At 45.8% G+C, this 14420-nt stretch overlaps 1 protein-coding gene across 2 annotated transcripts in view; it reads left to right on the top strand.

The window, feature by feature from the left end:
- Positions 1–10081: 10081 nt before the first annotated feature.
- NECTIN1 (nectin cell adhesion molecule 1) overlaps positions 10082–14420 on the top strand; it is a 196345-nt gene continuing 192006 nt past the window's right edge. Inside the window, exon 1 of one of the 2 annotated variants that reach the window (XM_007494639.3) lies at positions 10082–11144. In XM_007494639.3, the coding sequence (XP_007494701.1) occupies positions 11066–11144 (79 nt within the window). In that variant the 5' untranslated portion in view covers positions 10082–11065. The remainder of the gene's footprint in view (positions 11145–14420) is intronic. The other variant, XM_056794222.1, reaches the window with a different exon arrangement.

Raw genomic sequence — 14420 nt, forward strand, 5'->3', positions numbered from 1 at the left:
TCTGAAAGTGACAATAATAAAATTTGTTCTTTCTCAATATTTGTCTGTCAAACAGCATTTATTATGCACCTACTATGTGCCAAACTATGACTTTGAGTCAAAAAGATTCATCCTCCTGAGTTCAAATCTAAACTCAGACACTTACTAGCTATATGACCCTGGACAAGTCACTTAACCCTATTGGCCTCAGTTTCCCCATATGTAAAATGACCTGGAGAAGGAAATGGCCAAAAGGGGTCAAGAAGAGTCAGAAATGCCAGAAACAACCAAACAACTATAATATTCCTGAAGACCCCAAAGATCTGGTAAATAATTCCACAACTTTTTCCTAGATTGGGGAAGGGGTCTGCAAACATCTACATGATTGAAACAAATCAAATAACAATGATGTATGCCAGACTATGCTAAGAACTAGGTATACACTGGGGATGGAATGGGAAGGGGGGGGGGCAGCATCAAGCACAATTCCTTCACTCAAGGTATCACCAGCTTATAAACACTGTGTTTATCTTGGAATCTCTATTGTCCATATACAGCAGGCACTTAATAAAAGTTTATTGAATGGAGGCAGTTGGGTAGCACAATGATTAGAGAGTCAGGCTTGGAGTCAAGAGGACCTGGGTTCTAATATGGTCTCAGACACTTCCTAGCTGTGTGACCCTGGGCAAGTCACCTCACCCCAACTACCTGTCTTACCACTCTTTCTAGGGTATGGGTTAAAAAAAAAAAAGAAAGTCTATTGAATGGAATGGAATAGAATCAAACCCACAGGGTTGTAAAAATTCAGTGAGATTATAAATGTAAAAATGCTTCAAAAAGAATAAATCTCTACCCACATGCATTATTAATGATGTGTCATCACCACTGTAAGTATACATGATGCAAGTTACCGAGGGTTCTTGTGAGTGTGCAGCAGGGATGTGTCTCTGTGTGAGCAAGGACACTTTTTATACCCTCTAGATCTGAAGGCATTTGGGGGTGGGCAGCATGGTCCTTTGATCCCCTATGTGTAGGAACTCCCGAGGTGGAAACTGTCTCCATGGATTTTGTATATTGTGTGCTTTTGTATACAGATATGCATCTGTCGACAAGGCAACAGAGTATGATGGAAAGAATGGGAGAATACAGTCAAAGGCCATCTGTTCAAATCCAATCCAGGTTCCAGTACTATCTGTGTGCCCTAATCTTCCTTCATTTTACAGCCTCCCCTCTTTAGATTCTTTCCTTTTTTTTCTTGTATATACCTTGTTTGTATACAATTGTTTTCCTATTGTCTTCCTGATTAGATCTTAAAAAAAAAAAAACACTTTCCTTCTGTCTTAGAATTAAGATTGTAGATTAGTTCCAAGGCAGAAAAACAGGAAGGGATAGGCAATAGGAATCAAGTGACTTGTCCAAGGTCACACAACTAGAAAGTGTCTGAATCCAGGACCTCCCATCTCTGGACTTGGCTCTCAATCCATTGATCTACATAGCTGTCCCCAATACTTAATTTCTTTTTTTAAAATACCCTTACCTTCTATATCAGAATTGATATTAAGTATTGGTTACAAGGCAGAAAAGCAGTAAGACTAGGTAATGGGGGCTTGAAGTGACTTGCCCAGGGTTTCTGAGGCCATGTTTGAACCCAAGATCTCTGGGCTACCCAGCTGCCTCCTTCCTGATTAGATCTTGAGTTTCTTAAAGACAGACACTGACTTTTGTCTTTCTTTATACTCTTTGTGCTTAGCCCCACAGTTTAGTGATGGATTGGTCCCTCTCTGGCCCTCAGTTTCCTCTTCAATAAAATAAGATGACTGGACAAGAAGTTCATTTCTTGTTTCATATCCTCTGATCCAGGAACTATGCAGGCATGGGCATGTACAGTAATGTGTGTCTTAGTATGCCCGTGGGAGAAGACTGTACATCTCTAGAACTGAGGCTGGGGATGGAGTCGGTCTAACACGCATGGATCTGCTGAAGAAGCACTTTTTCAGGATATGGCAGGACTGAGTTTGTGCAAATCTGGATGTGTGGGAGTCAATGTACTCCCCTGGCCCATTAACATAATGGTTATTTAGTTATCTCTTGTTACAATGGAGTATCCTGGCATACCCCAGCGCTCCAGAACTTTGTAGCCATCAAACCCACACAGAAAGATTGCCAAGATAGTGAGTGGCACATAAAGGCTATCCTCTGGTTGGCGCTCAGAGAAGCAAGGTGGGGAGGGGAGAAGAGAGGGACAAAAGCCCCTTTCCCCCTCACCGGGAGAAGGGGAAGCTTGGTCAGGCCAGACTCTGAGCCTCAGGAAGAGCCTGGTAACTGGCCCCAGAGATGGCATTCAGGGGGCAGATCTGAGGCACTTAGGTGACATAGCAAATGGACCTGGAGTCAAGAAGACTCAGACACTAGCTGTATGACTTTGAGCAAGTCACTTAACCTTGCTTTTCCTTAATTTCCTCATCCATAAAATGAAGATAATAAAAGCATCTGCCTCAAGGGGTTGTGGAGAGAAAGCAATGAGATAATATTTGTAATCAATTTCTAATCTTATAGTACTATATAAAGATAACTATTATTATTAAATGTCCTCTTGGGACTGGTTGTTATTCATTTGAGTGAATGAATAGGCACTTATTTGAGTACTAATATGCCAAGCACTTGGAGAATACAAATGCAGAAGCAAAGATAGTCTCAGTTCTAAAGGAATTTCCTTCATGTAGGTATGGTAGTCTGGGAGAGATATTCACCAGGTTAAAATCAGAGAAAGAAGGCACTTGGGGAATTCATGGACAAGCCCCATCCAGGAACAAAGGCAGATGGATTTGTTCGGGATTTTTGGTGTGAAGAGAAGGGAGTGGGAGATGGCAGTGCTTCCCCTAAACAGGATTTCCCAGAGACTATCACCAATGGAATTATTCTGTGGCTTGGTCTCTGATCCCCTGAGGTATGAGGTATCACAATTCCCCAGCTATACCCCCCTTTAAAAAAACATTTTTCCATATTTACATGATTCATTTTCCTAGTTCAATATTATTCATTTTTGTAATAGAGTAAGTAATCTTTTAAAGCCCAAACCCCACATCCTATACTCATATAAACAAGTGATAAATCAAATGTTTTCCTTCTTCATTTCTACTCCCACAGTTCTTTCTCTTGATGTGAATAGCAGTCTTTCTCACAAATCCCTTGGGATCCCCAGCTGCACCCTTAAAGGAACCAGTTTGCTCCTCCACTCTTAGGTGGCAGAGGCAGTGGGCAGTGCTCTGGTGAGAAGAACTGTCTGGAGACAGGAAGATTTGAGGTCAAATCCAGTGCTGGACATTTCCTAGCCATGTGACCCTGAACAAGTCACTGGATCTCTACTTCAGTTTCCTCAACTCTAAAATGGCCATAATAGGTATTGTTAGGATCAAATGTGAAGCTGTTTGTAAAGCACGTGTCTAGTCTGTTGTAGGAGCTATATAAATGATAGCTATTATTATTATCTGATTTAGTATTATACTTATAGTTGACACATTTTCATACCATGAAGGGAAGAGAGAAAGAAATAAGAACTCATATTTCAATAGCATTTTAAGGATTCCATAATCCTTTCTTCACAGTAACTCCACAACACAGGTGATTATTTTCATTTGGTAAATAAGGAAACAAGCTTGTTGATATTAAGTACCCACAGACCCACAACTAGAAAAATATTGGGGCTGAATTTGAATCCAGGTCCCCCAACTCCATCCTGCTCTCTACCATGCAGCACTGCCTCCAAAAATGTTCCGACAATCAGGGACCATTGGCCTCATTTCTACATCTATAAAGTAGACCATCCATACGCTACGAGAGAACTTCTTTAAAGGCTGTAGACACATTTTCTTGGCTCAAGTGATGGAACTGTAGTTAGGAAGAGTAGTCTCACCTTAACCCCTTGGTGCTTCAGGTAAACAATAATGACTTCTTTACTGAATCAGAGATGGGCTGCAATCTTCATCAGAGAAGGGAGTTCCTGCTCTGAATTCCCCTGGCATACTGGAATGCACTGACAAATAAAGATATTAGGCAGCTGGATGGTTTGATGGAAGGAAAGCTGGATCTGGAGAAAGAAAGGCCTGAGTTCAAATCAGACACTTAATAGCCATGTGACTAAGCAAGTCACTTAACTTATTTACCTCAGTTCTATTCCTTTGTTAACTCATATCAGCTGTGTTTGCCTCTTCATGACCCCATTTGAATTGTTCTTGTCAAAAATACTGGAGTGGTTTGTCATTTCCTTCTCCAACCCATTTTACAGATGAAACTGAAGCAAATAGAAGGATCATGTAGCTAGTATCTGAGGTCAGATTTGAACTCATAAAGCTGAGTCTTCCTGGCTCCATGCCCAGGGCTCTGTCCACTGTACCACCAGGCTCTCCCTTGTCTCAGCTTTAAAATTGGAATAATAAAAGCACCTATTTCCCAGGTTGTAAGAATAAATTATCCTCTCACATTTGTTTTAAAAAGCAGGGTAGGGGCACTACAAAGCAGGTATATACTCATTTCTTTCCCTGCTCCTCCAAGGAGGCACCTAGAGGTGAGTGCTGGGTCTAAGTGGTTATGTGTGACACACCTGTCAAGAGGGTCTTGAAATCTCTGAATACTAACTGTGCTTTGAAAAAGCTCTGGGTAGTCAGGGGTAGGTTATTCGAGACCCCAAAGGGGAGGGAACACACACATCAAATCAGTCAAAAATCACAGATCTTTTCATTATTGAATCAACTTTATTTTCCCAAACTTTGGTCTGTGGGAAATTCTCCACAGTAGCAATATGTGGAGAATAATAATAATAGCTAGCATTTATGTACATTTATGTATGTTTAAGGTTTGCAAAGAACTTTCTTTACAAAAATTAATTAACTCATTTGCTTTTCACAACTACTTTGGGAGGAAATGCTATTATTACCCCCATTTTTCAGTTAAGGAAACTAGAGGCAAACAGAGGTTAAGTGACTTGTCCAAAGTCACATAGCTGATAAGTGTTTCCTGACACTGGATTTAAACTCAGGTCTTTCTGACTCCAGGCCCATTGTACCCCCTATGTTGAATATGAATAAATGAATGAAATCTTTATTAGGGGTTTATTGTACTCCAAGCATTGAACTAATTGGTGAGGATACAAATAGAACAGTAGAACAGTCTATTCTCAAGGAGCTTATTTTTCTACACATCTAGTGGGGTTCAGCTACAGAGCAGATGGCAAAGCTGAGGAATCCTGGTACAAGAGTGGGGCAGGGAATATGATCTGATCATCTTCCATCTTAGCAGAAAGATTGGTGACTTCCCACTCATCCACATAGCATAAGTAGCCCCATCCTCAAAATGAGGCTCTGGCTTTCACAGATAAATGAAAATGACCTGGGGGTCAGAGTGGAGCAGGAAAGATTCTGAGTTTCCTCCCAAAGAGGCAAGAATGGGGAATCAGCAAGTAGCCAGGAAGAGGGAAGTAAGAAAGGGCTATTGGCAGAAAAGGGTTCTCTCCAGGGCACCTGCACTGGTCATGGCACCCAGGACTCAATCTGGATAATAGATGGGCTGGGGCAGAGAACAAGAGCAGAGACAGAGTGGAGATAATAAGCTTGAGGAAAACCTGTGATATAATCCTAGATGTGTCCAGAGTTTTAGACTATGCATGCTATTAACATTATCCATAAGCACAGATCATAAAATCATAAAAATTCAGAGTTGGAAGTGACTTTAGAGGTCATCTAGTCATTTCAACCTTCTATCTGATAGAAGAATGCCCTGTGCAGCATCTCTGACAGATGGTCATCCAGTCTCTGCTTGAACACCTCCATTGCAGGGGAGCTAATCAAAGGTTGATTGTAGTATGGGCTGCTTTGTGTCCTATGCTATCCCCTAAAAATAAACGCTTTTCCTTGGCCTCCCTGCTGTTCTAAACAAAATTCATCCCTCTAGATCAGCGTTAAAATTCCTGATTATTAGCTTGGCCCCAACATCTACTCTCCCCTCCAATGTAGGGGAGAATTGGAGGAATGGGTGCGGAATGGAATGCAGGTGGAGAGATTTTAATCTCTTCTCCCTTTGGTTCTTCATTATAGAAATTCCCCTTTCCTTTCACCTTGCCTCTATTCTATCAGTTCCAAGTTGGCTAGAAATTGAGCTTTATACAATTCTCTCCCTTCCTCTTGGCCCTAGTTCACTGGTTCATGTCTATCCTTGCCAGGGACCCAATTCAATATGTCATTATTGCTGTTTGTTTTTATGTAGGTCCTACCCAACCTAAAACGGTACCTGTAGCTCTGTTGTTCTCCAGTTATTTCCAAAATGAGAGCTTGATTGGTTGGTTTTTCTAAGGAATTTCTCTTCTGGATTGGCTTTAGGACTTCCTTGCCCAAACACAGAAGGTTGGTTTCCATGATCTTTGGAGGTCTCTTCTAGAAGAAGGATCCTGTATCGTCCTTGTTCATGTATGGTTGGTAGAACCTAGTCTCCAAACAGGACGACATGGGCACAGGCTATGTAAGAGTCAATTGTAGCCTTGTAAACATTGAGAACTTAATAGAATTTAGAATTGGATGCAACCTTAAAGTCAACCCCCTCGTTTTAAAGTTAAAAGGAGGTGGTTCTAACAAATTTTCAGTACGAACTAAAATTTTCAATAGCCTACAAGAAGGAAAAACTGAGCATTCCTCTTTAAAAAAAAAAAAAACCCTTACCTCCACCAGTATTGAATCAATACTATGTATTGGTGTCAAGGCTGAAAAGTGGTAAGGGCTAGGCAGTGTGGGTTAAGTGACTTGCCCAGGGTCACACAGCTAGGAAGTGCCTGAAGCCACATTTGAACCCAGGACCTCCCATCTCTGGGCCTCACTGTGAATCCATTGAACCACCCAGCTTCACTCCCCTCAAGCATTCCTCTTAATGTAAATGAACTCATAAGCACCCTAGCAGTTCTTTTCTCAAAATGCAGCACTTGTTCTTTTGACAGTATGTATGAACTTCCTTTGTAAGAAAAAAAATACTGTATTATGTTATGAATTGGCAGTAAAATTTCTGTATGTTTTTGCATTATTAAAAAAATTGAATGAATGAAACTGAGGTCCAGATTGGTGAAGTCTCTTATTCATGATCAGCCAGATGGTAAAGATTTGAATCCAGTCCCTCTGACTCCAAACACAATGCTCCTTCCATTGGACCATCCTGGGATGGATGGATGGATGGATGGATGGATGGATGGATGGATGGATGGATGGATGGATGGATGGAAAGGCCTGCAGACCCAGGGAAAAGTCATTTGGATTCACTTAGGTTCAATGGCGACGAGGCTTTGCAAAGATATCTGGAAGAATAACAGTAATTAAAGTTTGCTGAGCACTTTGAAAATCAGCATCACAATCATAAGTAGCATCATGATAGCAATAATTAGGTAACTGTCATAGAGTCCCAAACTATACCTCTCTGCCCCACCTGTAAGACTCCCAGGGTTGGATGGACCTTCTGAATTGGGAGGGAGAATATAGATATGCCAGAGGTGACAGGGGCTTCAGCCAAAATTCATGCAAGTTCTTCCATTAAAGAATAATCGATTTAGAGCTTAAAGGGAACTTAGACCATAAAGTCAATGTCCTCATTAAAGATAAACTGCATCAGTACCAAGTAGCAGAGGCAGGATTTGAATCTAGGTCCACTAACTCTTAATAGAATATTTTATTTAATTACTTATTTTTCCCAATGCACCACTTCAGCTCCCTGGGGATGTGTTTTGTGTGTTGGGGACTGCCAACCGCGCGCGCGCGCGCACACACACACACACACACACACACACACACACACCATCCCCCAAGTATCCCTTATCCCTAGAAAGTCTTCAGAAATGTATAATAAGACTATCTTTTCTGAAGAGAAATTAGTTTGATGAGCTCATTGCCTAGTAACACCAGGGGTTAGGGTAGAGGGGAAATGATCATTATCTTAACTCTGGGCCTCTCCAAAACTGGAATCACTTCCAGTTCATTCTTAGAGCCACTTCCCCTTCTTCCTACCCCAGCCCACATCATCCTGGGACAAGCAGGTGGAGGTGAACCTAGATCCTCCAAATTCCCTTTGAATTCTTGTTCTGAGAAACACAGATTCGCCAGAGTTGGAAGGGAGCACAAAGTTCGTCTAGAAATTCTCCAACAACTTCGTTCCCAGTTCAGGAATGCCTTCTACAGATAGCATCCCTGGAGAATGTACCAGGTGTTGAAAAGATTATTCCTGCCCTTAAGGAGGTCACAATCTATTGGGGGAAAGATAATGTGCAGACAAAGATATTCAAAACAAATCAGAAATAATTAATAGAGAGAAAGCACTGGAATTAAGAGAGATTGGAAGAGGGAGGTAGCTAGGTGGCTCAGTGGATAGAAAGGAGGTTCTCAATTCAAATCTGGATTTAGGCACTTCCTAGCTGTGTGACCTTGGGCAAGTCACTTAACCCCCCTTGTGTAGCCTTTATAGTTCCCCTGCCTTGGAATCAATGCATAGTATTGGTTTTAGAGAAAAGAGAGAGATATTGGGGAAGGCTTCTTATGGGATTTCAAGTGAGGTTTGAGGAAGCTCCAGAGGCCAGTAGTTGGAGTGATCCATTCCCTCTTCTGAAGAGGTCTAATAGGTAGACAGGTTATTTTTAGGGGAAAGTAAAATTTGTCATCCTATAATATTATTCCTACCACTTGATCCTACTTTTTTCCTTGGAGAATAATTTTAGATCACCTTCCCAGCATGCCTACTCAAATATGAAGGCAGATTAGAGATCATGTCACCCCTGAATCTTTTTTCCCTCCAAACTAAATATTAAACACTGACTCCATAGGCAATAGTCTACTGAACAGAGAAGTAGCCTTGCAATCAGACGGCCTGGCTTCTGCTTCCTAGATGGCACTATTTTTCAATTGTGGCACCATGGGAAAAAAAGGCTAAATTTCTTAGAGCCTCAGTCTCTTCATCTGTAAAATGGTAAAAATAATTCTTGAACTAGTTATCCCATTGGGTTGTTAAGAGGTAAGCATTATAAAGGAGTCAGGAAGAGTCAGATACCACTGAGCAACAAGTAGGGGGAGGAATACTGGAAACTGAGTCACAAGTCCAGGTTTTAAAACCCTGGCTCTGCTACTTCTCTAACCTTGGACAAATCACTTACTCTTCATTTTCCTCATTTAAAAAAATAAAGGAATTGAACAAATTGACTTCTAAGATCCTTTTAACTTCTATAGCTTGTGCAACCTAATACACAAAACATGAAACACCAAAAATCATAGAGGTGGAAAAACCTCACCAGCTATGACCTAGCTTTTGCCCGTCCTCCCCTTTTCTTTCCCTTTAGGGGAAAAATTTACATTTTATCAAAAGCAGCCCTCTTTCCCTCCAGGTCCCATTTTGGGGACTGGACAAAGGGCAAAAAGTACAGTCTAATTCTCCTGCAACAGTGCAGAGAACTCTGCCCTCTTCGGTAGCAACTGGGGAACTCTTTAATTCCTGAAGGAAATCTAGGGGTATGAGAGGCGGGGCAGGGAACCTCAGCATGAAGAGAGAGCTTCTGACTGCTGGGGTAGAAATATCCGTTGGGTTCGGCCCCCTTGGAAAAGTGCCCAGTTGCACCAGGATGTGGCACCCGGGAATGAAATGAGATGGGAGTAGGGAGTCCCTGCTGGGGACACTCTTCGGGTGGGACGCTTTAACCAGGAAATTCCGTCTGGCTGAGGTTGAAGGGGAGGGGGGGGGGGGAATGGCCAAGGAGGGAGAGCTCCCTCCATTCCCAAAGGGGAAAGAAACATTGTCCCCACACTGGCTTTGGGAAAGACTAGGTTCAATTTCAGAAGGTTCTCAGAAGAGAAATGAGGAAATCTAGAAAAGAAGCCTTGGTGTAGCACTCTCCGGTCTCACCTGTCAACCACGCAGTCTCCCAAAGCTCAGGATTTCTCAACCTCTTTCCCCACCCCACCCCCACCCCCGTCCAGAAACTATTAATCCTGTCTAGAATCGGAAGAGTCTTTCCTCTCGCCGCCCCCCCCCCCCCGCCGCCTCCCCCCTCGGCAGTCAAAGCCGCCTTCTGCTCTGACCACTAGAGGCCACTGCTTCCCTTCTCCAGGAATGCCGGAGGGAGGCTCCCCCTTTGGCCCTTCCCCTGACAAAAAGCTACCTAAACGGGCATCCCCCCCCCCCCCAAACCCAAGGGTGGGCCTGGCAGTGACCCCAGCCACCTTCTCCCTACAGCCGGACCTTTGGCCTTCCGTCCTTGGATCGCGCAGTCTTGGCTGCCCGAGGCCTGGTCTGGTTCCTTGGGGGCCAGGAGGGGGTTAAAGCTAACCCCTCCTCCTCCTGTCTGACATCACTGGAAGAGGGTGAGAGGCTGGGAGCTGTGTGTGTGTGAGAAAGAGAGAGTGTGTGTTCGTGCTGGATGTGGGCTACATTGTTGCAGCTCGCGGGAGGAAGGCGGAGAGGGAAGGAAGGGGACTCTCCTTTCGGATGCTGCGTGGAGCCCACGGGGTAGCCCAGGCACCTCGTAGCGCAGTAGGATCCTGGGCCCCGGATCCCGCCTGGAGCCCACTCTCGGAGGACCCCGGCCAGCCATGGATGCCTGCAACTTGGAGCGAACGGGGACTGTTTGATTGATTGTGCCGAGCACCCCACTTCGTTCCCAGAGACCCTGAAGACCGTGGGGCAGCCTGCGCTTGGTCTCCGGGAGCCGGAGGAGCCCAGAGCTGCGCGGGGCGGGGGGGAGGGGGTTCCCTCCTGCCCCAGCCGGGGGCTGCGTGAAAGAGTAGGGAGAGAAGGGCGGGGAGGGGCGGAAGAGGGAAAGGAGAAGGGGCATGACTCGTTTAACTTGCGGCGGGCATCTGCCGAGGCTCTGAGCCGGCTGCCCCGGGGGGCCGGTTTGTGCCTGCGACCTGGGCACCCCCACTGTATAGGATCCTGACTTGACACACTGCAGCGAGTTGACCTGGATACTCGGAGCACCGGCCACCCACTATTGATCTTTGCTCGTCTTTGGGAATCGTTTCGGGAGAGGGAGGAGAGCTCTCCTCAGACGCCCTCTCCCAGGACCTACAGCCCCCCAATGGCTCGGATGGGGCATGCGGTCGCCTCTGGATGCTGGTGGGCTTTCGCTCTTAGCTTGGCCACTCTCTTCCTCCCAGGTAAGCGGTTTTCTTCTTTTCATCCTCGTCCCTCTCGGGCTCACACCCTCGGCGAGGTTGGGCGCTAGGTGGCTGGATTGCAGGCAGGCGCCTGGTTTGTGCGGAATGAGAAGGACCAGAAAAGTTGAATCGTGGTTTTAGGTAAGGGATGGGGGGGCGGGAGAAGAAGAGAGCGAGACTGAAGGCTGGAGAAGCCCAGGCAGTCCTGCTGGGAGCTAGTGAAATGCAGGTTTCTCCGTGGAAAGCAAGCACTTTCTCGCGGAAGGTATTTTTTAAAAAATAATAACATGTAATCGCGTTCTATTTATTTAATAACCAGCTCTCTGCTCAGGAAGCAGTTTGGAAACACTACGTGTTACCTAAATGCCAAATAATCACCGTAATTACCTTCTGGGGTACGGATACAACAACCCCTCCGGGGAAGGTGTCAGTCTCAGAGCTGGTGGGCTGAGGCTCGGGGGGAAAGGCTTAGGGCGGGAAAGCGTTGTTGCCTGACATTCTTTTCTCCCTGAAACCCATTTCAGGGACTGGGGCTCCCCATAAACCTGTGCGCACTGGTTCTTTGGTTCCTGCGGCAGTAGGTGGATGAGTGCGAGAGAGATTACTTCTCACCTGCGGCTTTTTAGTGAGCCTCGATTTGGAGTGGGGGGTGGAGGGGGGGTGGGGAAGAGGACGACTTGAATCCTTTGGGAAGATGTATGGAGGAGGTCCTAGAACTGAATTCCCCGGTTCTCCCAACTCCCTGGGCAGCCCGAGGAGGTCCCCTCCGAAGAGGTTCTCATTCTTCCTGTTGTCTCGCTGCCTGGTGGCTGCGTGACCCACTTTTCCATTCATCCCCCGGGGGTGCCCCCGCCCGTCCCAGGGTGTGGGCCTGTCGGCCACTATAGGGTTAAACGAGAGCCCAGAGTCCCGGAGAACCAACAAAAGGTGGCTCCCGTTTGCCCATTCAGATACGGAGAGGGAAGAGGGAAGGCAGGGACAGCCTGGGGTTTATTGTGCTGAGAAATGAACTGGAAAATACGTTTGGGAGGCAAATCTGGTGTTCTTAACCCCTTAATGCGCTGGCCCTTCGTCCCCGTGGGGGTTTAGCTCCCACCTTTAGCAAGGGACTGGAAGGCATCATGTATCCCACCTGGCCAGGAAGGAGGAATAAGAGCACCCCATCACCCCAATCGAATGAAATGATCATATGAAATATTTGTAAAGCACTTAAGCCAGTACCTGGTGCAGGCTAGGTGCTTAATAAATGCTTATTTCCTTTCCCCCTGTTGTGTATGTGGGGTGGGGGTGGCTTTGAAACACGTGGTCTTCACCTTGGGATCTGGAGGTATAAGTACTGAGACCCTTTTTGTGTTGGGATGAGAAAGGAGGAGGACGAATTGGTTATCTTGCCTGGCTGCTAGCGAGTGTCTGGGTGCAAATAGTGAATGCCACAGACCCAGCAGGGGGCATAGGAGCTGGGTAGTCCGGGAAAGGCCAACCTGTCTTGGTAGGAGGGTGAGTGGGGAGCAGTGGGGAGAAAGGTGGAAAATCCTAGGGAGGGGCTTGTCTAATGGGCTTGGCCAAGAAGGTATAGGAAGCTAGCACTGCAGTAATGTTTCGATGCCCCATCGCTGGTCTCTGTTCTTAGAAGGGTGCCAAGGCAACTGGAATAGACCACCAGTTCAGTAAGTGGGTTGGCCTTCCCTATTCCGACAGTGGCATTGCCCACTTTAGGTGGACATGATCATCTTTTCTTCAGGACCCAAAACTTGATAAAAGCTCTGTCCTGTCCTTTACCCCCTCCCCTACTTTGGGGGCTCTGGGAAGAGGATTTGAAGCCATGGGTACAGGGGGGACCAACTAGAAACAACTGGTACATGTCTATAAACCTTGGATCCTTTACTTAATTTATTAATGAATTAATAATTATTTATTAATTATTTAATTCATTTGTTAACCTTCCTGAAAAATCTATAAGAAGGAGTGCAGTGCTGTGCTCTGGCTAGGACCCTAGGATTAACATCCTGGGTAGGGGACCAGGGCCAGGAAGCTTTGGGGGGGGGGGGGCTGAGAAACAAAGCCTCCTTCCCCTTTCATTGTTTTCTTAACCTTCCCTTCATTGTGATGCCCTAGGGCCCCATGCCTCCTGTGGGGCTGGAGACTGACTCAGCTGCATGCCTGCCACCTCTGGGGAAAGGGGCACACATGCTTGGTCCCCTGAGAACAAGTCTTCAATGTGAATCCTGCTTCAGGATGAGCAAGAAGGGGATCTCAGCACAGACTGGCACTAAGTGTTTTTTGATTGACTAATTGATGGATGTGTTGACTCATCTGAGGCTAAGTTTTGTGAACTAAACCTTAGGTTTATCTAGCTCTTTTCCTCCTAAGACCTCACAGCACTCTCACAGATTCTATTGGCTTATTCTCCCAGCAGCTTGAGAGGGAGGGAGGAGCTAGAAATGATGTCTTCCTATGGCACAAATGAAGGAACAAAAGACCAGAGAGGTTAAGCAACTTACCCAAGGTCACACAGCTTTCCTCTCCATCCAGAAGTCCTTTCCACTAGAAGTCACTGCTGCTTCTGTCTGTCTTCCCTCTGGGGAAGCCGTTCTCACCAGCCCTACTGCTCTTTTCCAGGTTCTCCCTGGGCTATGGCAAGGAGCCGAGAGACAGTTGAGAGAGGATCCTACTTGGGGAGGGGGGAGTAGAGAGAAGCGGAGCCCCCGGAGTGTGCGTGGGGGCCCCTGACTTTGAGATGCTCCCCATCTGGCTGTTGAAGTATAAACAGAAATATGTTTTCAGCAACACAGACTTTGCCACTTAGGGCAATGAAATCCTGGATTCTCTCTGCTTCCTGGGATTGAAATCTATTATTACTATTCACCGTTACTTAGTGTGGATCAGGAACCAGACCAGAGAGTGGGGCAGTGAGGAGTTGGGGGGGGGGGGGGGAGCATTATTTAGAAGAAGTGGGAGAGTGTCCCAGCTATATACACCCCAGTCTCCTTAAGTGGTTTCCCTAATCCTTTTGTCATCAAAGGGAAAACACACCTCCTAAAACATGCACACCCCAAGTGTAACACCCTGTGAATTGGTTTGAAGCTTGTTGTGGCCACAACTGGAAGGGCCCTTAGCTTCAGCCTTGGCAAATAGCCAGTATGGTTGCCACTGCCACCTAGGAAAATCGGAATGCTGCTGTCTTTCTCCTCTCTGCTCTTCCCCTCTTATACAAGAGAGAGGGAGAGAGGGAGAGAAGGGGTGTGTGTGTGTGTGTGTGTGTGTGTGTGTGTGTGT

Source organism: Monodelphis domestica, chromosome 4 (genome assembly GCF_027887165.1).
Source record: "Monodelphis domestica isolate mMonDom1 chromosome 4, mMonDom1.pri, whole genome shotgun sequence".
NCBI lineage: Eukaryota > Metazoa > Chordata > Mammalia > Didelphimorphia > Didelphidae > Monodelphis > Monodelphis domestica.